Raw genomic sequence first — 23,441 nt, 5'->3', positions numbered from 1 at the left:
AGCCAAGGTTTGGGAAAGGGAAACAGAGCTGGAGGGGCCCACTCTCAGGGAGATGCCTGCTGCTTCAGAACCCTGCCCCCTTCACCACAGAAAATAAACACAGGCTTGGGCCAAGGAAGACCTTTCATGACCTTCTGATGTCACCGAAATGTTCCATTGAAAAAAAATGTTTATTTTTATTACAAACGGAACACATCCATTTTCTTGTTTTCTCTGTTCCCGCAGAGTCTCAGTTCCGTTTTGTGTTGTAACTAGGAAGGTGGGGTCTCGGCACCAGAGTTTGAGAGCCCTGTGCCCTCTGGTCAGTTGCAAGGCTTGTTTAGTCCTTTCCTGGCTGCTCAGGGCAAAGTCCTGAGGGGGACGTGGGGTGGGTTGGGATGAAGGAAGGAGAACCAGTTACCGTGACTGAACAGTTGGTGGGGGTACCAGGTACTGGGGGCGGGGGAGGAGCTAATGGTAGTGGGCATAGCTTCTCTGCAAAGTAACCTGGGACCCCTCACTGGGGCTTCAGATTTGGGAAGATGAATTCTGCAAGGTGCAGGCATGCTCACATCCCAACCCTACCACCTAGTTACTTAAACTTTTGACTACCTTCCTCGTATTAAAATGCGGCTAACAGTAGTACCTACTTCATAGGTCATTGTGAAAATTAAATGAGATAATATGTGAAGTGTTAGTGCCTGAAACACTAGAAGTGCTTAATATTACTCTCACCATCATCCACCTTTCCTCCAGAACTGTTCCTTCTGCATCTGCCCAGTTCCCTGAGCTAGAAACCTGACGTCACCCATGCCTCTTCCTCCCGATTCATGTCCCCGCCAATCAGTCCTGAGGACCAGTGACTCTTCCCTTCCCAAGTATTTGTCAGGATTCGTTTAAAAATTTTTTTTAGGGTGCCTGGGTGGCTCAGTTGGTTGAGTGTCCGACTTCGGCTCAAGTCATGATCTCACACTTTGTGAGTTCGAGCCTTCGGCTCAAGTCATGATCTCACACTTTGTGAGTTCGAGCCCCGCATTGGGCTCTGTACTGACAGTTCAGAGCCTGGAGCCTGCTTTGGATTCTGCGTCTCCCCCTCTCTCTGCCCCTCCCATGCTCATGTTCTGCCTCTCTCTGTCTCTCAATAATAAATAAACATTAAAAAAGTTTTTTTTTAATTTTTTTTAATGCTTTTATTTATTCTTGAGACAGAGACAGAGCATGAGCAGGGGAGGGGCAGAGAGAGAGGGAGACAGAATCTAAAGCAGGCTCCGGGCTCTGAGCTGTCTGCACAGAGCCCGATGTGGGGCTCGAACCCATGGACCGCGAGATCATGACCTGAGCTGAAGTCAGATGCTCAACCGACTGAGCCACCCAGGCTCTCCAAAAAAGTTTTTTTTTTTAACGTTTATTTATTTTTGACAGAGAGAGAGGGAGAGACAGAATCCAAAGCAGGCTCCAGGTTCTGAGCTGTCAGCACAGAGCCCAACACGGGGCTTCAGCCCGCCGACTATAAGATCATGACCTGAGCTGAATGAAGTTCGACACTTAACCGACTGAGCCACCAGGCCCCCCAGGCCTTCCTTACATTCCCTGCTGGTACCTCAAGCGTGGCCGACAACAGGCTCCTAATCAAACTCTCTCGGTTCCAAATTTGAACACTAGCACTGCTAGAAGATGCAAATCTTATCCTGTCTACAAGCCACTTCCAAATGGTCTTCAAGATCTGGCTCCTGGTGGCTTTCCTACTCCATCTCCTACACCTTCCACACACCCACCCGTGCTTGTGTCCGGAGGAACTAAACACTTGTGACACCTTTTGCCCCATACCTTTGCATGGGTAGTTCTCTCTGCCTGGATGCCTTGCTTCCCCAAATCCTCCCAGTTCTGTCCTAGATGCTTCTCTGTGCTCCTATATTTCCATTCTGGTATCCTGGATTGTCCCCCCACCCCCACCCCCATCCCCTCCAGTATAAGTTCCTTGAGGGCAGGTACTGTCTTTTTTTTTTCCCTCTACACTCCTAATGACTCTCACTGAGCCTGGCCCACAGTAAGCTAGGTGGCAAACCAGTGCCAGTAGGCATCTTCCTCCTTGGGCACTGCTTATCTCCTGGGGCACTGAGCCAGGAAGGCGGGGAGGCAGGGTGCCAGCCTCCTAGGCGCTTTCTCTACCACCCAGGAAGTGGGAGTCCCGGACCCGGAGTGGAGCCCAGGAGCCTAACCGCCAGCACAGGCACAAGAGCCTAGGACTTCGGAGTCCTATTTGCCCCGGGCTTTGGAAACTGGAGGCTTGGTGAAGACTGACAGACACACCTGGCCCAGGCAGTGGAAAAGGGCTCGTTGGGTGGGCGGGCCTGCCGCAGGGAAGACCCTAGGCCTCCCCACCCCACGGTCAGTGTGCAAGAGTGTAAAATAAAGACAAATGGTACTCTTTGGGGTGGGGGCGGGCCGGCCAAGCCTGGACACCCGCCTCCTTCAATCCAGGTTCCTCCCGAGCACAGCCTCCCCCCATCCTTCCCCATCACTCAGTCCTAGGTGGCCACGTGACCTGCGCCCCCAGCAGCCACGGATCGCCTGGCTCCAGACCTCCTAAATAGGGAAGGGACTGAAGCAGATCGAGTTTCTCGGCCCGCATTTACAGGTTCCCTAGACGAAGCCAAACCTCCTCCTTCCCTCGCTGCTCCCCCGACTCGGCCCCCCCCCCCCCCCCCCCGCCCCAGGCCCGCCTGGCGCGGTGGGGAAAGGAAAGAAGGGGCCCCTCCTGCGCCCCACCCCCACCCCTCCACTCGTTCCGGCCCGGAGACCGCCTCTCCCTCCACCGCCCTTCGGCCGGCCCCTCTGGGGGCACAGCTAGGGTCGCCACATTCCAAACCCCGGGCGGCCCTTTGAGGTCACGTGGCGCAGTGGGGGTGGGGCGGCAGGACGCCCCTAACCCGGCGACCTAGAGGCTTTCCAGTGCTGCGGATTCTGTTCCCTTCTCCCTGGACCTAGCGTAGGCCAGATTTGCTTTGGCTTCTAGAGCCCGGTGAGTGATGCACGGCGGGTTTTTACCCTCCAGCGTGTACTGTGTGTCTGGGCCACACTGAGCACTCAGGTTTCTTACCTCCAGCCCTCCCTGCACCCCAGGCATTGGCCGCATACCTTTACTACTGGAAGACACTAGCAGGCAGTCGCCAAGGGAAGCCAGCTCAAAGGGCTAGAGTCTCAGCTCTTGGCCTGCAAAGTGGACAGGGAGGCAGGAAGGCTGGGTCGAGCCAGTCGCTGAGTTTAGGGCACTCTCTATCCTTGTTAGGCAGGCCGAAGTCAAGAGCTCACCATGTTCCCTCTGGTTAGCCTGGGTTCCAGATCTCTGAGAGCTGTCCTTTGGTTCCGGGACAGGGAAACTAAGAGGGGATGGCTTTCCTTATGGGCTGGGCAGATAGTCCCTAAACTGTTCACTCCATTCTCGTGCCAACTCAGATAGAAAGCCCTGTACTGGAGCTGACCCTGGTCACACCAAGGCACCTTGGCTTCTTTTGAGGTTGAGAGGGGAGTGAGTGGATTGGAAGGTGAGGCGCTGGCCACAGCCAACCTGCTGGAGACATATGACCTTGTAGGAAGGAGAGTAGATGGTAGAGTGGACATGGCAGAAGGGAGGCATATTTTGGGTGGAGGGAGAGGGCTGCATTTTTTGAATCCTTAATTCACTCATTCGACTATTTACTGAGCCCTTACTAAATGTGAGTCATGTATTCAATCATTTGCAAAATCATTGACTTGCATAATCAGCAATCCGTCCTGGCGCTACTGTGAGTAAGACAGGATTCCTGTCCCCATAGAGCTTACAGTCCAGTGGGAAAGGCAGGCGAGAGAGGGGCATTCTCTGGAGCTGAGAGCATCGCAGGAGCAGGGTTGTGTAGAAGAGGAGCACTTCACCCAGATTAGGTGGGGGAGGAGGCTCCCTAAAGAGAAAGTGTTATCTAAACCGAGGCCTGAAGTATAAACCATCTTTAATCTGTTGGGCTGAGAGTAGGGAAGGAAAGAATAGCCTTCCAGGTAGAAGGCACAGCGCATGCAAAGTCCCAGAGGCACATTCTGGAAATTGCCAGTTAAGTAGGGTTGGCATACAGCCAGCCACTTGGGTGATGGCTGACAGAACAGGAGGAGATGGAGAGATTGCATCTGGGAGAGGAGGAGGGCTGAGCTGGTAAATAATGCCACCCGCGAAGATGGTCCTTGGAGTCCACACGGGGTGCTGCAGGAATACTGTACGGGAGGATGTGACGCCCTCCTTTTATAGTTGCTTTCTGAAATCAATATTTATTTTTATCAAGATAGTACGTACACATAGCTTCAAAAATCAAATAGTTCTAAAGGGCTGTAATGAAAACAGAAGTCCCCTGGCCTTTTTCCCAATTTTTATCCTACGCCTAGGGGCAACCACTGTCAACTGTTTTAGCTGTTTCTTCTGGTATTTCCTTCCTTATTTCTAAATAATATAAGCACTGCCATTCTGGATTCATCTATCTAATTTGTTGACTTCTTGTTTTGGTAGATGAGGATTTTGATTCTCTTAAAGTCTCCTCTTCCCCTACTCCCACCCCACCCCCTTTATGTTTATATCATCATTTATGGTCAAATCCATGTTCAGTGATTTCATTATTGAGTTTGTAGATATTATTTACTTTTGAGGCAAGTATTCTGGTTACATTTCCTCTTCTAATATCACTTTTTGTTGTATGCTGTGTTTACATTTCCTTTCTTGTACAACTTTTTTGTTTTTCCTGGAGTTAATTGCCTCATTTTTTTCTTCGCGTGGTTTTCTTTGAATCTCTGGCTCTGTCTTCCCACACCCTTCAACAGTTCTGTGAAACGCCTTCTCAGTACAATTTTGCATATGGCCAAGGCTGTCATATAATCTTACCGGTTCTGTTTTGTTTTTCCTTGGAGACATTTGTCCTGGGGCACGCCATCCTTCTGCTTCTCTCTGGATGCATTGCTCTCCAGGTCTGTGGCACATCTGTCACCCTCGGACTTCCCTTTGCCCTTTTCCTCTTTCAGGGACTCAATGTCTTTCTCTGTTTACTTCCTTGTTTGGATGAAACACATCTTCCAGATATTCCAGTAGCTTCTTGAGAGAGTGCCTGGGAGGTATAACATTTTAGAGCCTTTTGCATACGTCAAATGGTTTTACTCACCCTCACTTTTGATTAATATTTTTGGCTGGGTATAGAATTTTAGGTTGAAAATCGTTTTCCATCAGAATTTTGAAGGCCTGGCTCCTTTGTCTTGCAGTTTCTAAATGTTGCAGTTGAAAAAGAATTAAAAAAATAAATCAGTAAAATGTTGCATTTGAGAAGACTCAGGTTATTTTGATTCCTGAGACTTTGAATTCATCTCCCTCCCCCACCCTGCCTTCTCAGATTTTCTCTTTTATCCCTGATACATTAAAACATCACAGGGGCACCTGGGTGGCTTAGTTGGTTAAGCCTCCGGCTCTTGGTTTCCGCTCAGGTCATGATTTCATGGTTTCGTGGGTTCAGGCCCCACTTCGGGCTCTGTGCTGGCAGGAGTAGCCTGCTTGGGATTCTCTCTCTTCCTCTCTCTCTCTTTTTCTGCCCCTCTCCCACTCACACTGTTTCTGTCTCCCTCCAAATAAACAAACAAACTTAAAAACAAAAACGAAAACATCGTGATGTATTGACATGGGTCATGTTTCATGGCACTTGATAGGCCTTTTTAATGGAACAGTGGTTTTCAAAGTGTGGTCCCCAGACCAGCAGCATCAATACCACACGTGGGAGGGAACATGTTAGCTATGCACCTTGTGAGCCCCATCCCCCATCTAGTGAATAGAAACTCTGGTTAGGTCCCAGCAATCTGTGCTGTTGTTGTTTTATTGAGAGATGACCGACATAGAACATTGTATTAGTTTCAGGCGTACAACGTAATGATCTGATATTTGTATATGCTGCGAAATGATCACCCCAATACGTCTAGTTAACATTTGCCACCTTACATAGTTACACATTTTCCTCTTATGATGTGAACTCTTAAGATCTACTCTCTTAGCAGCTTTCGAATATATAATACAGTATTATTAACTGTAGTCACCATGCTGCACATTGTGTCCCTGCAACTTATTTATTTTACAAATGGAAGTTTGTCTCTCTTGACTCCCTTTCCCCACTTTGTTCACCTCCACCCCCTGCCTCTGGCAACCACCAGTCTGTTCTCTGTGTCTCTGAGCTTGGTGTTTTGTTTGTTGTTTAGATTCCACATCTAAGTGAGATCATACAGTATGTGTCTTTCTCTGTCTGACTTATTTTACTTAGCATAATGCTCTCAGAGTGCATCCCTGTTGTCACAAATGGCAAGATTTCCTTCTCTAGGTGTTGAATTGGCTGAATAGTTTATATATTTTATATTAGTATCATATATTAATATATATTTATATATGATATGTGATATATATAATCTGGGTTTTAACAATCCCTCCAGGTATTTTTGTGCATATTAAAGTTTAAGAACCTCTGTTTTAACAGGGTAGGCCTTTTAGTTCTGGGAATTTCTTTATTATTTCTTTGGAATGTCTGTAACTCCTGCCATTTGGATACTGGACCTCTTGGATTGATCCTCTGATTTTCTTATTATTTCTCTCTTATTGGCCATCTCTTTTTTCTATTTTCTGGGAGATTTCCTCCATGCTATATTCCAATCCATTTACTAAGTATGTTGTCACGAACCCTTTTCTTTTCTTTTAATTCTCAAGAGTGCTTTCATGTTCCCTGGTTTTTCTCTTCTTTTCTTTTTTGCGTGGTTTCCTGTTCTTGGTTCTCTCGATACGTGCAGTACCCTCTCTCCGAGAATATTAATTTGTTCTTCTCTCTATATTGTCTCAGTTTCCTCTGATTTCCCATTTTCTGCTGTTTTGATTTGTATCTCACTGGAGCCTTTCCACAGATGTCTGGTCTGCCTCGGCCGTCCTTTCGTATTTGAGAAGGAGGCACTGGATGGATCTGGAAGTGCTCTGTGTGGGCTTACAGTAGGGCCCCATACCATAGGGCTACGGTAGGGCCCACAGGGCAGGTGGCTGGCTGGACTCTTTTACTGGGGAGCCCCAAAGGTCAGTATCGATGGCGCAAGCTTGTTTTTTTCTGGAAAGGTCCTTGAGTCTAGTCTCCAGCTGGAAGCCCACCACCTGCCCAGAGTCCTAGAGCTGGGTGTAGCATTGGAAGTGGGGAGCGGCATGTGGCGAGCAGGCTGAGGAACACAATTCAGAATGCTGACTTTCGCTCAGTGTTTGTTCCCACTCCTTCTCCACCTCCTCCTCCAGGAAAGTTCAGTATCTCCAGGATCCATCTTCCTGTTTCCTGCGTGAGTGGGGAAGGGGACACAATAAGTCATTTGGTTGTGTTGGGTACAGCTGACTTCCCTGACTATCGAATTGCTCTTTAAATAGATCTTGGAACAGGCCCCCAGGTTTTGGACCCCTGTCGTCTAGTTTACCTGCAACTTCCAATTCCCGAGCTTCTCTAGGGTTCTGGGGGAAGAGTTGGCTTGCTTCTTATAGGTATATGACTCTGGATGTTTTGGGCCTGCCTTTCTTAGTCATTTGTCACTTTCCCATCTACTTACTGTTTTCATATGATGTGGTCCAGGATTTTAAATGTCTCCTAGTTTAGTTAAAGATGGAGTTTGGATTTCTATTTCTTATTCTCCTTGTCATTTGGGGGGGGGGTGATTTTTTTTTTAAGACTTAAAACTTTTTTTAAATGTTTATTTTTGAGAGAGAGAGAGAGAGAGAGAGAGAGAGAGAGAGGAGAGAGAGAGAGCCAGCAGGGGAGGGGCACAGAGAGAAGGAAACACTGAATCTGAAGCAGGCTCCAGGCTCTGAGCTGTCAGCACAGAGCCTGACGCAGGGCTCGAACCCATGAACCGTGAGATCATGACCTGAGCTGAAGTTGGAGGCTTAATCAACTGAGCCACCCAGGTGCCCCAGGGGGTGATTTTTGAAGGAAAAAGGTGATGGAAAGAGCTTTACTCCGCCATCTTGTGACCAGAAGTCTGAGTGTCTTCTTGAGGTAGATAATAGTGATGTCTGTGCCCAACACTCTTGCTCCTGCTGACAAAGAGGGTGTGGGTTATTTGTAGAAGGGCGAGCAGGGAGAGGAGGGGAGGTTCAGGAGCTTAGGAGAGCTGCTTCAGGAACTTGACTGGAAACCTCCCAGAGATGACAAGGATTACTGGGCCCCAGGGAGGTCTAGCTGAGGTAAGACAGTGAGAATCAGTGGTGAGAACAGCATGGAACAAGGATGGAGGTAGTGAGCAGTGGGGAGTAAGCCTCAGCTCAGAAGAAGAGAGTGAGAAGGGTGGGGGACATTCTAGAAGCAGATAAAGGGGCAGCAAAGGGGCTGGCTTTGAGGCAGACTATTCACCGTGAGGCAGAAGAGGATAAGACGAGATGGACAACCACTAGTCAGATGTTGGTTGTGTGCCAGGAACTGGACCAAGTTCTTCAAAGCAGGCTCAGTGGTGGGGACGGTGGGAGGAGGGAATGGACAGGAGGAAGGGAAGGAGTTTTAAGGTCCCAGCAGGAAGGTCTGACTCTCAGATTGGAGGGTGGGGCAGGTCTGAGTGATGAAGGAGTCTTATGTCCAGAGGGGGGATTGCTGCTCAAGAACAGAAACACAGAGCAGCATGTCTGTCTGCCATGTCTGCGCAGAGAGTGAAAGAGGAGGTGGGGGAAAGGGCAGTGCACTCGCTCGTCTTCTGAGGGGAAGGCAACGGGTGGGAGAGGCCGGTCATCTAGATGCATGGCCCCCTGCACACCAAGGAAGGATAGAATTTTAAAAAGGGAGGGTGGTCAGGGCGCCTGGGTGGCTCAGTCGGTTGAGCGTCCGACTTTGGCTCAGGTCATGATCTCGTGGTTCGTGAGTTCGACACCCCGCGTCGGGCTCTGTGCTGACAGCTCAGAGTCTGGAGCCTGCTTCGGATTCTGTGTCTCCCTCTCTCTCCCTGGCTCTCCCCCGCTTTACACTCTGTCTCTCTCCCTGTCTTGAAAATAAATAAACATTAAAAAAAAAAAGTTTTTTAAAAGGGAGGGTGCTCACTTTAAAAGGGAGGGTGCTTCACTGAACTACTGAAGGTACTGAAGCACCTTCCCCAGGTCACAGAGCCTCGGGGTACAGTGAGAGTGAGGTCGCCTGAAACATACAGCCTCTGGCTCTGAGCTCTGACGACCTAGCTTTCAAAACCCACCAGACGTTTTCTCGGGTTTTAGGGCTGTTTCACATCTTCCATCTCATGGACATGTGCTGTCCTAGCCGTGCTTGCTGCTCCTGTCACTCCTCACTGCATAACCCCAGATCTGCAGCTGCCCCAGAATTCTGTGGTTACAGGCCGCAGAAACTAACGCTGGCTAACTTAAGCAGGAAAACAATTGATTGGAAGGTTATCAGACAGCTCATGGATGCGAAGGCACTCCCTGCCTTTTGTCCTGTGCTGGTACGCTTTGATTTTATTCCTGAAAGTACCTGTCCTCTATCCAGGCCACAGGAGAGGAATGCTGATAAGTCTAAGCAGCCAGTCAGGGTGTTTCTGCCTCTTGGCCAGCAACTGGTTCAGGCCCAGACATGTGAGGCTACTCTAGCCAATGAGACACGGGGGAAGCCCACTAGGCCAGGGATCCTGACACAGTCACAAGCTGCCTGGAAGTTTGAGTGGAGCCTCGACTTTATTGAAGGCGGAATTAACCCTCTTTGCCTCTGAAAAATGATATACTGGGGCGCCTGGGTGGCTCAGTCCATTAAGCCTCCGACTTCAGCGCAGGTCACCATCTCACGGTTTGTGGATTCGAGCCCCGTGTCGGGCTCTGTGCTGACAGCTCAGAGTCTGGAGTCTGCTTCAGGTTCTGTGTCTCTCTCTCTCAAAAATAAATATACATTTTAAAAAATTAAAAAAAAAATGATATACTTGCTGATTGTTTAAGCCACATTTAGTTGGTTTTCTATTGCTTTCAACCAAGAGGTTGAAACTATCACATAAATGCCAAGTATCTTCCGTGGGTGTTTGGTGGGGCGATGGAGGGGAAAATAAGCTGATGGCTGAAAGGGTAGCATTAATAAGATTTCAAAATAAAGGAGGCTGATGCATCTTTTGGAGACACAAGAATTACCTCATAGATAATAACTGACTGAAAATGCTAGCGAGAAGGGGAAAACTCGGGGAGGAGCTCACCACTCATTAAGTAGACACTTGCTGTATACCAGGCACTGTGAAGGGGGCGAAGATATAATGATGACAGAAGACAAGATCCCTCCTCCCTGGAACTTTCAGTCTGGCTGGGTTGGGGAGACATTGAGCGTGCAAGTAACAAAATAAACAGGGTAAGATCATGGAAGGTCATTTTAGGGGAGTGGTTAATTTTGATAGACGGTAGTCAAGGAAGTCCCCTCTGAGAGACCCAAAGGGAGAATGAGCCAGCCATGTGAATAACAACATGGAGATTCCCCCAAAATGTCTCAGGGCAGAAGTTGGCTCTGTCCTGGCTGGGAGTCCAGTGCTCATTCCAGAAAGGGAAAGAGGTGGTAACAAAGCTGGCCTTGGAGGCTCAGGCAGGCCAGGGGTGACAGAGTAGCTGGAGACCTCCCTCTGGCAGGACAGGCTAAATGTCATTGACTTTCTAGAGGCTGGAAGAGTTTGAATGGAGTATTTGGAGGGAGAGCCTGTGGGTTGAAGGAAAGACACTTGGGGCCAGCAGATGACCCTCTGGTGTCTGAGTGCCCAGCTACTTCCTGTCTCCCCTTGCCCATCCAGTCTGGAGTTCCAACCTGTTCCCCTGTTTTAACATGTCTTGATGTGGGCTGCTATAACAGAATGCCACAGACTAGGTGAGAAATATATTTCTCACAGTTCTGCAGGCTGGGAAGTCCAAGATCAAGGTGCTGGCAGCTTCAGTGTCTCGTGAGGTCTTGCTTCCTGGTTCATAGATGGCTGTCTTCTGGCCGTGTCCTCACATGGAAGAAGGAACAAGAGAGCTCTGGGGTCTCTTTTATAAGAGCATTCCATTCCATTCATGAGGCCTCATGGCCTCATCACTTCTCCCAAAGGCCCAACTTCCTGATACCATCACCTTGGGGGTTAGGATCTCAACAGACGAATCTTGTGGGGACACAAACATTCGGTCCATAAAAAACCAGCTCAACCAAATCAGTAAGCACCTCCAGAGTGTTGGCTTTTTGTGTGGCTTCTGCTCAGAGTTTGTGTAGGGTGGATACAAAGATAAGACCCGACCTCAAGGAGCTTGCTGGTCAAGGATTCAAGAGTACTGCATCTGAAACAATTATCCGCAAAAAAACCCAAGGACACCCCACAGGGTTAGAGACCATGGGTGGCCATTACAAGCCATTCTCACTGCATTGGTCACAACCTCCCAACCTAGCACCAACAGCCCTCTCCTGGCCCACGGGTCCCTTCTCCCCTAGGGCTAAGGGTCGCCTGTGTCTTACTGAACCTCCCAGGCCCCTTTAAGAGTAATTCATCAAGTTAGAGCCCGACACATCACTCTGTGATGCCTTCCTCCAGTCTCCTGGGGATGTGAAGGAGGAGGAGGGAGGGCCAGTCAGCTGGACTAGGACTCCTTTGCCTAGACTTGACATTGCCACAGTGGGTTTACCCGGCACAAGGTCCTAGTTTTGGGGTCCTGTAGCTGAACAAATAAGGAAAATGTTGACTGCTTACCATATCGGTATGTCGAAGAGGCAGACCACTAGCATTTTTCTTGTATTATCTGATTATATCCACACAACAGCCCTACAATGTGAGGACTTTATTCCACTTTACAGAGAGGTAGAGTCACCTGTCCTGGTCAAACAACTAGTAAGTGATGCAGCCAAGATGTGAACCCCAGCAGTCTGACTGAAGCATCCCGACTTGACGCCATTGTGCTCGCTGCCAAATTGGCTTATTCTAGGAATTTCCCTTCTTGCCACAACATTAAGAACTGAGCTAGAGGCCATTCTGAGCAACGCGAAGAGAGGGCTTTGGGATCCAAGAGAAGAGGAATTCCGGGAAAGACACTGCCATTTTGGCTATTTTTTCCCTCACGTTCCCCAGGCAGGGAGCGCTAACTTTTGATTTGCCAGGTGTCTGTCTCTTCTTCTAATTAACACCAGAGTCCGCCTTTAGTCAGAGCCTCCCTATAGCTGCAATCCATAACCCCGTGGCTCTGGGGCCAGTCCTCCCTGAGAGCCAGGGAGGACAAAGCAACTCCCAAGTCGGGGTGGAGTTTCCTGTGATGACGTTCCCTTTGCCTGTCTATAAAAAGCTCCAGTATGATCTACCCCATTTATGGTGGAGGCCAGGGGGGCAGAGTGTGCCGGAGGAGGAAAAAATCAAGCTGAAACAGCTCCTCTTTGCCTCCCTGGATTCTCTTCCAAAATGCTGTCAGCACTGCCAGTTGGAAAATATTTTTCTCCCTCCCTTTGTCTTCTTTCTTATTTAAAAAAAAAAAAAAAAAGCCATCTGGTGTCAAATTCACTCCTGGCACATCATAAAGGGTAGCACTAAAAATGTCCCTGAAAAACTAAAAGCAAAACCACAGCAGTACACATGGGATTTAATCTCAGCATCCTAGAGTTTCAGAGTTGCCAGGGGCCTCGGAGATCAAACCTTTCCTTGTACCTGGGAGGAAACTGAGGCCAGGGGTGGGGGTGGGGTTAGGCCGCTCTTTTCGGAAACGTTTGTTGAGGGCCTACTATGTTCACAAGGCACTCTTTGGCGTGGGAGATTAATCGTGAACAGAAAAGACAAAAATCCCTGCCGCCTGGGAGTTTTCGGTGGGCGGTTCTTGCCTGGTCCTTGGGCCCTGCCTCTGCCCCGCATTCCCGAACGGCCGGGCGGGGGGGTGCTGGCTTGGGCCGTCTTCCCCCCCCCCCTCCCCGCGTGGTTGTCACCTCCAGGCTGCGGGTCCGCGGGAGCCTCGGGCGGCGCCGCTTCCCGGGCCTGGGCCGCTGTTTATGTTCGGGCGAAGTTCGCCGCGCGCCGCCCCGGCGCGGTCCCCGGCGGCTGTCGTCGTAATCTCCCGCCGCTTCCTCCCGCCGCCGCTGTGGCTCCGCATTCCTCAGGGTTGAGCAACAACTTTCCCTCCGAGGGCGGCTGGGCCGGGGCCAGGAGGGGCGCGGCCCGGGCCTCGGTTCCTCCGGCGGCACCCCAAGCGCACGGGTCGGGTGCGAACGCAGCGCGGCGCAGCGCAGCCTCGATTCCCTGCCCTGGGAGCCGAGGCCGCCGCGGGGCGGGGGGCGAGGCCGGGGTGACGCGCCGAGCTCCCCGCGGCCGTGGCCGGATTGCCCGAGCGCCCGGTGGGGGAGTGGGCCTGACCCTGGCCTTGATCGTGGAGCTGGCGGTCCCCGCTGCCCGCCCGGTCTGGTGGCCCGCGCGGGGTGAGCATGCAAAGTTTGCTTCGATGTTCTGCTCCAGGATTCTGAGGATTCTTTGACGGCGGAAGGAGGAGGGTTTGTAGTAACTACAGAAGAGAGCTCCTAACCCAGTTCTTGGCCGGAATGTAAATATTTACAGCAATCATATTAATACAGGCACTTGAAATACACTCTCATGCCTAGTGAACTTCAACGTATCTCTGGAGGGATAAAGTTGATTTCTTACTCTTTCCCTTATTTCAGGAACTGGAAAGCCCAGGCATGTAGTTCCATGTCTAGTCAGGAGCCAAGAAGGAGTCAGGCCAACGGGGAGCACCTTCGCTGGAGCCTCCTCAGGTCTCCTGACCTTCCTGCACCCTCATGGGCCCGGGAACTGGCCGCACTTGCTCCACTCAGGAGCTGAGTGCTGGGGCCAGGAGGGTGGAGTGGGATTAGATAATATCAAGCTGTCTACCCACTAAAATATAAACTCCAGGAGGGCAGGGATTTGGCCATTTGTTTACTGCGGCTTTTACCTTACTTTTAAACTTACGCTTTCCTTCTCTTCCTGCCTTTTAAATCTTGAGCTAAAGGTTTTAAAGGCTCTGTGTGTTTTCTTTTAGTTAATTTGGAATAATTTTAGACTTACAGAAGAGTTGAAAACACAGTATAGAGTCTCCACATACTCCTCACCCAGCTTCCCCCAAAGTTAATATCTTAGGTCACGTCACTGTGGTACATTTGTCAAAATGGAGAAATAACATTGGTGCAATACTATTAACCAAACGACACCCTTTATTTGGATTTCCTGTTTTTCCACTCGTATCTTTTTTTCCGTTCCGAGACCGATCTGGGATATCTCCTTGCATTTAGGGCTGGAAGCCTTTTAATATGTGATCCAGCTCTCACTGTGTAAAGTCTCTGTCATTGGCAGTGACGCAGGAGGCGGTGCCCCTGGCACTAGACTGAGCTTCCTGTCCTGGGGGCCTGGGAAACACCTTGAGCCCTGGATCTCCTGAGAGTGATATCAAGGGATCGCTCCTGGGTCTGCTCACTGGTTCTGGTAGCATCTGGTACGAATCCAGACCCCGAGGCCGACACTGGGTCTCCCCTCTCTGCCCTGGTACCCCCCCTATGCCTATACTGGAAATGGGATGGATATGACGTTGCGGGTGATCTGACCCAGGTCTGCATTTCCTTTGGGACCTGACTCTTCTCTGTGCCCCTCATCACCTGGCACCCATTCCTTCATCTTCATAAGGGACAAACCCCATTCACGTCTCCCCTGCCTCACTCTCTGTTTACTCCATTCTGGAATCATCCTCCAACCTGAAATCCTCAGGGAAGCAACTTCTATTTCGGGCGATGTTACTTGCTCACAGCGCACCATTGAGCTCGCCTTGGGATTGAGTGGAGATGAGTGAAGTAAGGGACAGCCTGCTTATTCAATTGGCGAGGATTTATTGAGCCTGTTTGGGTCACAAAGACGAACAATTCTGATCCTTGCTCTCCAAGGTCTTACCGTGTGGAGGAAGAGGCAGGTAATGTGAACGAATAATCAGGGGACAGCCTTTAATAGAGATAATGTGGGTACACACTTGTGTGGCAGCACAAAGGGGCAGAGCCCGCTTGTTTGGGCTGTGGAGGAACATTGGGACCGCTCCTGAAGTCATGCTTGAGTTGGGTCTTGAAAGATGGATAGGAAGTGGTAAGTGCCCAGGAAGGGAGCAGGGAGAAGAGAGAAGGAGGGCTCTCCCAGCAGAAGGGAAACCAGGTGTGAAAGTGCAGGCACATCTGAGAGCAGAGCATTTAGGGGAACTGGAGGGTGGCCCAGTGTGGCTGGGACTTGGGGGCGTGCGGGAGATGGTGTGAGGGAGACGGTGCCGGATAAGTAGACTGGTCAGGTCTTAGGTTCCACACAAAGGAGTTTAAACTGTGTTCAGCCGATGGGGGAGCCTGGGCTCCGGGGCGAGAAGTAATGGGGTCTGAAACAGGGCGATGGGGTTGGGGCAGAGGGGACAGACACCAGAGAAACTCAGAGGCAGGGCCTGGTGATTGGATAGTGGAGTGGGGTCACGGGTAAGAGGAGATAGGGTGACTTTGGAGCTCTGATTTGGAGGATGAAGAGGAGAGAGACTGAGGGGGAAGTGGAGTGAGCTAGAGTTGTTTTCTCTACACACGTATGAGCATCCTGAGAAGGGGCGAGGATGGGTATTGCGCACGTGGTGTGGCTGGGCCCCGGCCTGCTCACCCAGAGGACGGTCTTAGGGCAGGAAGGCAGTTGCAGAACAGGCAAGTGAGGGTTGTATTTCCAGGGGGAACTGGCTTGGGAGACATTGGTGGAGAAGTGGGGAGTGGGGAGGAGAGGGTCTGGAGAAGATGGGGTGGGGAATGAGAAGGGGAGTGGTTTGGTTTGGGGAACCGAGTCATTCCGGATTCAGAAGCCAGAGGAGGCCTCAGCACCCTCCCCTAATCTGGGCACTGACTAGATGGGACCAGGTGGTCCACGGGGCCCCGAGTGAACACTCAGAGCTGAGGAGGTTAGCAGGTGCAGTGGCTCCCCTGTCTTTGGGCATTTCAGGAGCTGCTGGAATTCTGGAAGTGGCTGAAGTTCACCTGAAGACTGCTCCCTCTGGTTGTGGAAGGGCCAGAGGCATCTGAAAACACCACTGTGGGGGTGCTTGGCTGGCTCAGTAAAGAGCAGCATGTGACTCTTGGTCTCGGGGTTGTGAGTTCAAACCCCACAATGGGTATAGAGATTACTTAAATAAATACTTAAAAACAAAACAAAACCAAGCACCTATGTGGACAGTTCAAGTAGCTAGGAAAGGACTTGTGGCAGAGTTTTAGTAACCATCCCTGCAGAAACCTTGATTCTTAGCTGGGGACTGTCAAAAATTATGAATATCTGCAATTTTATCCTATTTATAAGCTAACAAATTGGCCCATGTCATAGCTGCTGGCAGGTGTGTGTGTGTGTGTGTGTGTGTGTGTGTGTGTGTGTGTGTATACATACATGTATATCTCCACATATATATGACCCAGGAGCTGAGGCTCCTGGGTCAGAGATGAGGACATGTTATTGTTCACAGCAATAGCAGTAGAACAGGGTCAGCCTCAATTCCCACAGGGCTTCGCAAAGAGGGCCAGGTGATGCCTGGACACACGTGGGTTGCATTTCAGGAGAGGAAGGCAAACTTGGGGATATGAAATCTTTTAGAATGGGCAGCATGCCTGTCCTTTGCTCTGGAGGAAGGCACTATATACCTTCTATGGGTGTTCACTATCCTGGAAATGATAGTCGGGAACAAAGGACAGTCAGTGTTTCACTTCTAAGACATAAAGAAATGGAATAGAACCGTGGAGAACAGTCTGCCGACAAACACATGGCCATAGAAAGCAAACGATACATTTCCCAGCCTCTCTTGCACCTAGGTGTAACCATCTAACTAAGTCATGGTCTGTTAAGCGTGAGCTTTGGTGTGGCAGCTTCAGGGAAATTGCAAAAGATGGCTGGCATATTCCCCGGGCTCCTTCTTCCCATCTTTTTTCCTGATGGCTGGAATGTGGACATGATGCTGGAGTGTGAGCAGCCATGTTGGGCCAGGAGTGGCGTGTAAGGACTAAGGATGGCAGAGTAGCGAGATGAAAGAGGCCTGGGTCTCTGATGGTTTTGGAACCCACAAACTAGGTCTGTGCTGATTATCTTCAGATTTCTTTAGGCGAGAGAAGAATAAACTTCCATCTTGTTTTAATTTTTTTTTTTTTTTGTTTTTTTTGTTTATGCAGCCAAATTTGATTCTAACTGGTAACAGGGCTAGCACAGAGGAGGATGGTTTAACGGAGGGTTAAGCCTGTCAGCAGAGAGAAGGGTCAGGGGCACTTTTCCCCCTTCCCCTCGCCTCAGCCTCGGCAGTGACAGGGGGAGGGAATGGGGAGTCACCTCTGGCTTGTTCACCACCCACTGGCGATGCCCCATTCACAAGGGGGCCCAAGCTGGCCACGCGACCCAGCAGCGTCCATTTGAAGGCAGCAAGCAACAAGCTGGCTCCATTCACAAACCCTGTCCTCCTTTGAAAACCAATCACCGTGCAAAGCGTGACTGGGTGGTGGCCAGCACTGGCCCATCTGTCACGCCCTTTCAGAGAGCCAGGCGAAGGCAGCAGGCCTGGGCGAGCCAGCCCCTTCCCTTTGTACCCCAGGGACACGCACTGTAAGGAGATCACAGCGCCTACTGAATTATTCAGCGCTGCCCTGAGTGTCAGTTTTATTATAAACATGCAGATTGCTCCGGGCTCCAAACTTCCAACCCTCCAGCACCGGCTCCCTCCAGGATTTTTCACTGGCTGCTTTGTGCCTGTGATTCTAGACTCCCCAGGTCTTGCCGGCCTAATTTGCCTTTGACTGGTTCCTACCTGACGCCAGGCAATGAAAGCCTCCATGCCCTTTAGCCACGGCTTCTTCAGGCCCCATTCTTTGCTCCTGGACTGTCCTCACCGCCACCTCAGCCGTCCTGCCTCTTCCCCCGTCTCCTCCTGGCTTCACCGCCCAAGCTGGTGACATCAGACTCTCCTGAGTGCCTGCCTGTTGGGGACATGCTAATAACAGGGTCCCCCACTTCTGTGGGCCTCCCTCTAGTCCCCGTCCTGGTGAGCTTTCCCGTCTCCCCTCCCATCCCCATGTTCTGGCCCACCTCAGCACTCTCCCCTTCCCCACAGGCCCCAGGTTCTCTCTGGAGCTGGTCTGGAGAATACCCCCCCCCCCCCCCCCAGCTGGTAATGAGGCAGAGATGGTAATGCACATTTAAGAGTAATGAAATGCAGTGATATTTCAGGCCTGACAGACCTATTTCTGGCAGCCTTAGAATTAAAGTGTGAGGCTTTGTACTGCAGCTGCTACTAGGAGCCTTCAGAGTTTTTCTAAAGATGTGAATAAAGCTTCCAGGGTTTCGGCTCAGATCACTGGGGCTATTTATCCTGCTGCTGCTTTCATTGTACCTTTTTATTTGAAATTTTAGAGCTTTTAGATGAAGGAAACACAGCAGCAAGTGCAAAGCATACAAAATATCCTGGTAGGGGGGAAATGTCCTGGTTTTTCTCTGCGATTGTCCACGCGGCTCTGAGGAAGAAGGGCTTCCTAATGTGGGGAGCGTTGCCTCTGTCTCCCCTTTGAGTGGGGTCCTCCTGGATTCTTGCCCCGTGGCAGCAGGGAGTGCGGCCTCTTGAGAAAGCTCTAGGAGGGAGTCCATGCCACCAAGATTGATGGGGCTGGGCGTGGGCTGGCCCTCCCCCACCATCTTACTGCTCTGAGCTGAGTATATGCAGTCTTCGGTTGGGGAATGTGGTAGAAAGAAGTAGATCCACTCTGGGCCAACAGCAAGAGCTCATTTTCCAGACTTCAGCCAGAGAAGCCAGCCTGCTAACTCCCATTTCTGTACCCAATTCCATCCCCCCATGGCCACCAGGAAGATTGGAGCCATCCACTAGGAGAGGTCACGGAGGGCAGTGGTGCAAGGCATGGGCTCTGCCATCACACGAACCTGGGGGTACATCTCGGCTTTGTGCACCAACTGTAGTCCCCAGGGCAAACCGCTTACCCTTTTGGGACTTTGGTTTCCCCATCTGTAAAATGGGGATAATGAGGCATCATTTATTGTCCTTGTGATGTACGTAAGGTACCTGCCACATATGAAGTTGCAACGTCTATTCTTTAAAAAAAATTTTTTTTAATGTTTATTTATTTTAGAGAGAGAGAGAGAGAGAGACAGAGCATGAGCAGGGGAGGGGCAGAGAGAGAGGGAGACACAGAATCGGAAGCAGGCTCTAGGTTCTGAGCTGTCAGCACAGAGCCCTATGTGGGGCTCAAACCCACGAACCGTGAGATCATGACCTGAGCCGAAGTGGGGCTCTCAACCGACTGAGCCTCCCAGGTGCCCCGCAATGTCTATTATTAATAGTGAAGTTGTCACTGGAGTCAGAATAGCGAGGCTTCCTTCTTGGCATTGCCCTCATGGGTTAAGTCCCTTCTCCTCCATGGAGCAGTGGAAAGGGAAGGTCCTTTGGGGTCAGACAGAACCATGTTCCAACCCCAGCTCCACCATTTTCTGGCTTGGTGAACATGGGTAGGTTGCTTAACCTCCTTGATCCTGGTTTCCTCATCTGACAACACAGTGATAATAAGCACTCACATCAAAGAGTTGTGGTGAGTATTAGATGAGATAATTTTTATAAAGAATCCACACAGGGGTGCCTGCATGGTGTAGTTAAGCATATAACTCTTAAAAAATTTTTTTTTAAATGTTTATTTATTTGAGGGGTGCCTGGGTGGCTTGGTCGGTTAAGCGTCTGACTTCGGCTCAGGTCATGATCTCACGGTCTGTGAGTTTGAGCCCTGCGTCGGGCTCTGTGCTGACAGCTCAGAGCCTGGAGCCTATTTCGGATTCCCTCTCTCTGACCCTCCCCCGTTCATGCTCTGTCTCTCTCTGTCTCAAAAATAAATAAACATTAAAAAAAATTAATGTTTATTTATTTGCGAGAGAGAGAGAGTGTGAGTAGGGAAGAGGCAGATAGAGAAAAAGACACGGAATCCAAAGCAGGCTCCAGGCTCTGAGCGGTCAGCACAGAGCCCGACGTGGGGCTCAAACTCATGAACCACGAGAGCATGACCTGAACTGAAGTTGGATGCTTAGCCGACTGAGCCACCCAGGTGCCCCAAGCATCCAACTCTTGATCTCAGCTCCGGTCTTGATCTCAGGGTCGTGGGTTCAAGCCCCATGTTGGGCTCCACGCTGGATGTGGAGCCTATTTAAAAAAAAAAAAAATTCACACAGTGCCTGGCATATAGTAGATGGTGTATAAATAATGGCCACCTTCCCCCTCCCTTGTCCTCTCTCTGTTTCTGTTCAAAGAAGGGAAGTTTCAGATCCAGGCAGTTCACAGGAAATGCAGGAGGAAGACAAACATGTCAGATGATACCAGGGGGATACCATTGGTAAAATCTAGAATTTGGGAAATTCCAGAGGAAAGACGATCCAGAATCTTCAACTAGTAAGTGACAAGAGAGAGAAAGAGGGAGAACCACATGGAATGTGTGGACCCTGTTTGGGTCCTGATTCAAACAAACCAACTGGGAAAAAATAAGAGACCATTAAGGAAATTATGTAAATGGCTGGATATTTGATAATGTTAAGGAATTGTTAATTTTTTAGGTGTGATAATGGTATTGTGGTTATGGTTAAAAAAGTATTGTTTACCTTTTTTTATTAAAAAAATGTTAATGCTTATTTATTTTTGACAGAGAGAGAGAGAGAGCATGAGTAGGGGAGGGGCGGGGGGGGGAACATAGAATCTGAAGTAGGATCCAGGCTCTGAACTGTCTGCACAGAGCCCGATGTGGGGCTCGAACTCACGAGCCTCGCAAACTGTGAATGACCTGAGCTGAAGTCGAACACTCGACTGACTGAACCCCAAGAGTATTTATCTTTTAGAACACATACAGAAGAAATTACAGATTTCTGGCGATTGGGATTTGCTTTAATCCTATGTAGTGGAGGGAAGCAGGGTCTGGGGCATTGATGAAGAGACATTGGCCATGTGCAGAGAACGATTAGAGCTGGGTGACGGTAGATGGGGGTTTGTTAAACTATTTCCTGTACTCTTGTATGTGTTTGAATATTTTCATTTAAAAAAAAAAAAAAAGGCAGTGATCCTTTCTAGATGGGAAGTATCTTCTCCCATCTGTTTCTTCCTCGGCATCCTCCCAGCCCCGCCCTCGGCTCTTGCCGCGTTATCCTTGCCTGGACTGTCTGTTATGACAGCCTCCTATCGCCTCCCAGACTTTGGTCTCTCTCCCTTCCCGTCTCCTTCCCATTCTGCCACCAAGTTATCTTCCTAAAACACAAATCACATCAGGTTACCTACTCGCTTAACAACCTTTTGGTAGCTCCCTGTTGCCAATCGTCTATTAAAGTGTAAAATCCTTATTATTATGATATTCAAAGCCTCTCACAGTGTAAACTCGGCCTTCCTGCCTCGTTCCAGTTCTGGCCCAGTCCTCGTGCCCTCACGAAGCCTGGCTTTGGTCACACTGGTCAGGCCTCTGTGACTTCTCTTCTATGGCACTCTATTTGGCAGGGCCTCTCCCTTGCCCCTAACTTCATTTATTGAAGACTAAAATATTTTTCAAAGCTCAGTTCAAATGTCATTTGTCTTCATGCTTTCTGGAAATTTTTACACTGTTCACCAGATATCTCTGCCTCTCTGCCTTCTGGCATATCTTCTGGTAGAATCTCACTTCCTGGCTTTCTGAGGTTGGATGGGGCCATGTGACCAGTTTTAGCCAATGAGTTATAAGTGGAAGTCATACATTTCATTCCTGGGCCAAGAATTCAATTGCTAATTCAAAACCCTCTGGAGCTTTCTTTCCCTCTGGCTCAGCAATATCCAGATATCAGTTGCTCCATCAGGCTGGGTTCTGGCTTGAGCATGATGCCATGGATTAGAACCTCCTGTCCACCTTGAGGGCTACGTAGTGTGGAATAAATAAATCTGAGGGGTTATTTGTTTCTCCAGCATAACCCAGTCTGCCCTGACTAATAATTCTTCCCTCTCTGATTTAGAATCAACTGCGCTATTCTCTGTACTTTGGCATTATCGTCCTGTGTATGTAACATGTTTGGATGATACAGCCCTTCGGGTAAGGAGTTCTGTTTTATGGTCTTTGCATTCTGGTCCCCAGCACTTGGCATGGAGTCCTGCAGAGCAGAGGCATGAACTGAATGCCCAACCGTCCATGGTTGTGGTTGGTATAGGTGGAGTACGCACAGAGATTAAGATGCCCCTTTCTTGCGAAGGGGCCCCCATATACTCACCATGGTTTGGAGGTGAAGCCAGAATCTGGCTTGATGTTCTCAATGGATGGTATGCCCAGCCCCAGGCAATGGATCAATACTGGTCTAAGGCAGTCATAATAATCCCCTTCCCTTGTGGTTATGATTAGTGTACACACGGGCACACGGGCTGGCTCCAGATGATGAGTTATAGGGGGAAATCTCGTTCCATCCCTGAAAAACAGAAAGAGAGATGAGAGGTGCAACTAGTCTGTCCTAATTTGGATCTCCCTGAAAGCAGAGACCGAGAGAGGACTCGAATGCTAGTAGTTTACATGGGAGGGGACCCCAGGGAGCAGGGGAGAGAAAGTAGAGAGGATGAAATGGGAAAGGAAGACAAACCAATAAAGGGTGTACTTCTGAGCTTGTTCCACGGGGGCTCAATCCCGCTGGGGACCCACTGAGGGACGTCAGAATTGTCCCTCCAAATGGCAGGAGGCAAGGGCAGTTATCTAATGACTTTCATTGGTTGACAATTGCCCCTAATTATACTGGAACTGGATGTTCACTGGTGACTTCTCGGTGACCGGAAGCCAATGGGCACATCCAATTCCTTCTTTGCTGTGTCGTCCTCCACTTTCTGCTCCTCAACTTTCTCTTCTGTCCTGGTTTCTAGGATAGGTCTCCGTCTAATGCTTCTCTGCAGCCTCTCCGGCCATGTCTTTTTTATTTCCTTCCCAGGCTTCTTTTCCTTTTTCCACTCTGTAGATGAGATCTCCTGAATTCTATTCTGGTCTTCCCCACTTCTTCTACCCACTCTCACTGGGCAAATTGATTCATGAAATGGTTTCAACTGTTACTGCTGTGATGCCAGCTCCCAAATCCACCCCACCCCCACCCCCCAGCTTTCTCTCCTGTATCTATTCATCTATCCAACAAATATTTATTGAGTGGTTTGAATATGCCAGAAGTTGGGATAAAGCAGTAAACAAACTCACCTAGGAGTGCTAGACAATGTGGAGCTAGTGAACAAAATTCAAATAAATAAGTCAGATGATTGTGGACAGGGATAAGTGTTATGCAGACAATAAAACATGTCGATGTGACAGAGCTTGAATGTGTGTGTGTGTGTGTGTGTGTGTGTGTGTGTGTGTGTACTATTTTACAGTGACTGCTTAAGGGAGTGGCATCTGAGCTGAGATCATGTACAGGCATACCTTGGAGATGTTGCTGTCTTGGTT

At 49.6% G+C, this 23,441-nt stretch overlaps 1 protein-coding gene across 1 annotated transcript; it reads right to left on the bottom strand.

Moving 5' to 3' along the window:
• Positions 1–6,639: 6,639 nt before the first annotated feature.
• On the bottom strand, positions 6,640–13,756 carry LOC121040082 (translation initiation factor IF-2-like). Its single transcript, XM_040490430.1, has 3 exons — positions 13,741–13,756; positions 12,912–13,480; positions 6,640–7,328 (listed from the first exon to the last, which is right to left on the bottom strand). The coding sequence occupies exons 1-3, from the start codon at positions 13,754–13,756 to the stop codon at positions 7,233–7,235; spliced, it is 681 nt and encodes a 226-aa protein (XP_040346364.1). The 3' UTR covers positions 6,640–7,232.
• Positions 13,757–23,441: the final 9,685 nt, after the last annotated feature.

The sequence above is a fragment of the Herpailurus yagouaroundi genome, unplaced genomic scaffold (genome assembly GCF_014898765.1).
Source record: "Herpailurus yagouaroundi ecotype Mexico unplaced genomic scaffold, PumYag 182, whole genome shotgun sequence".
NCBI lineage: Eukaryota > Metazoa > Chordata > Mammalia > Carnivora > Felidae > Herpailurus > Herpailurus yagouaroundi.
This window is presented reverse-complemented; position numbering and strand designations above follow the sequence as displayed.

Coding starts and splice junctions, on each gene's coding strand:
- LOC121040082 (XM_040490430.1), bottom strand. Junction 7,329..12,911: donor CGCGGACCCGCAGCCTGGAG/GTGACAACCACG, acceptor CCACTCACGCAG/GAAACAGGAAGATGGATCCT.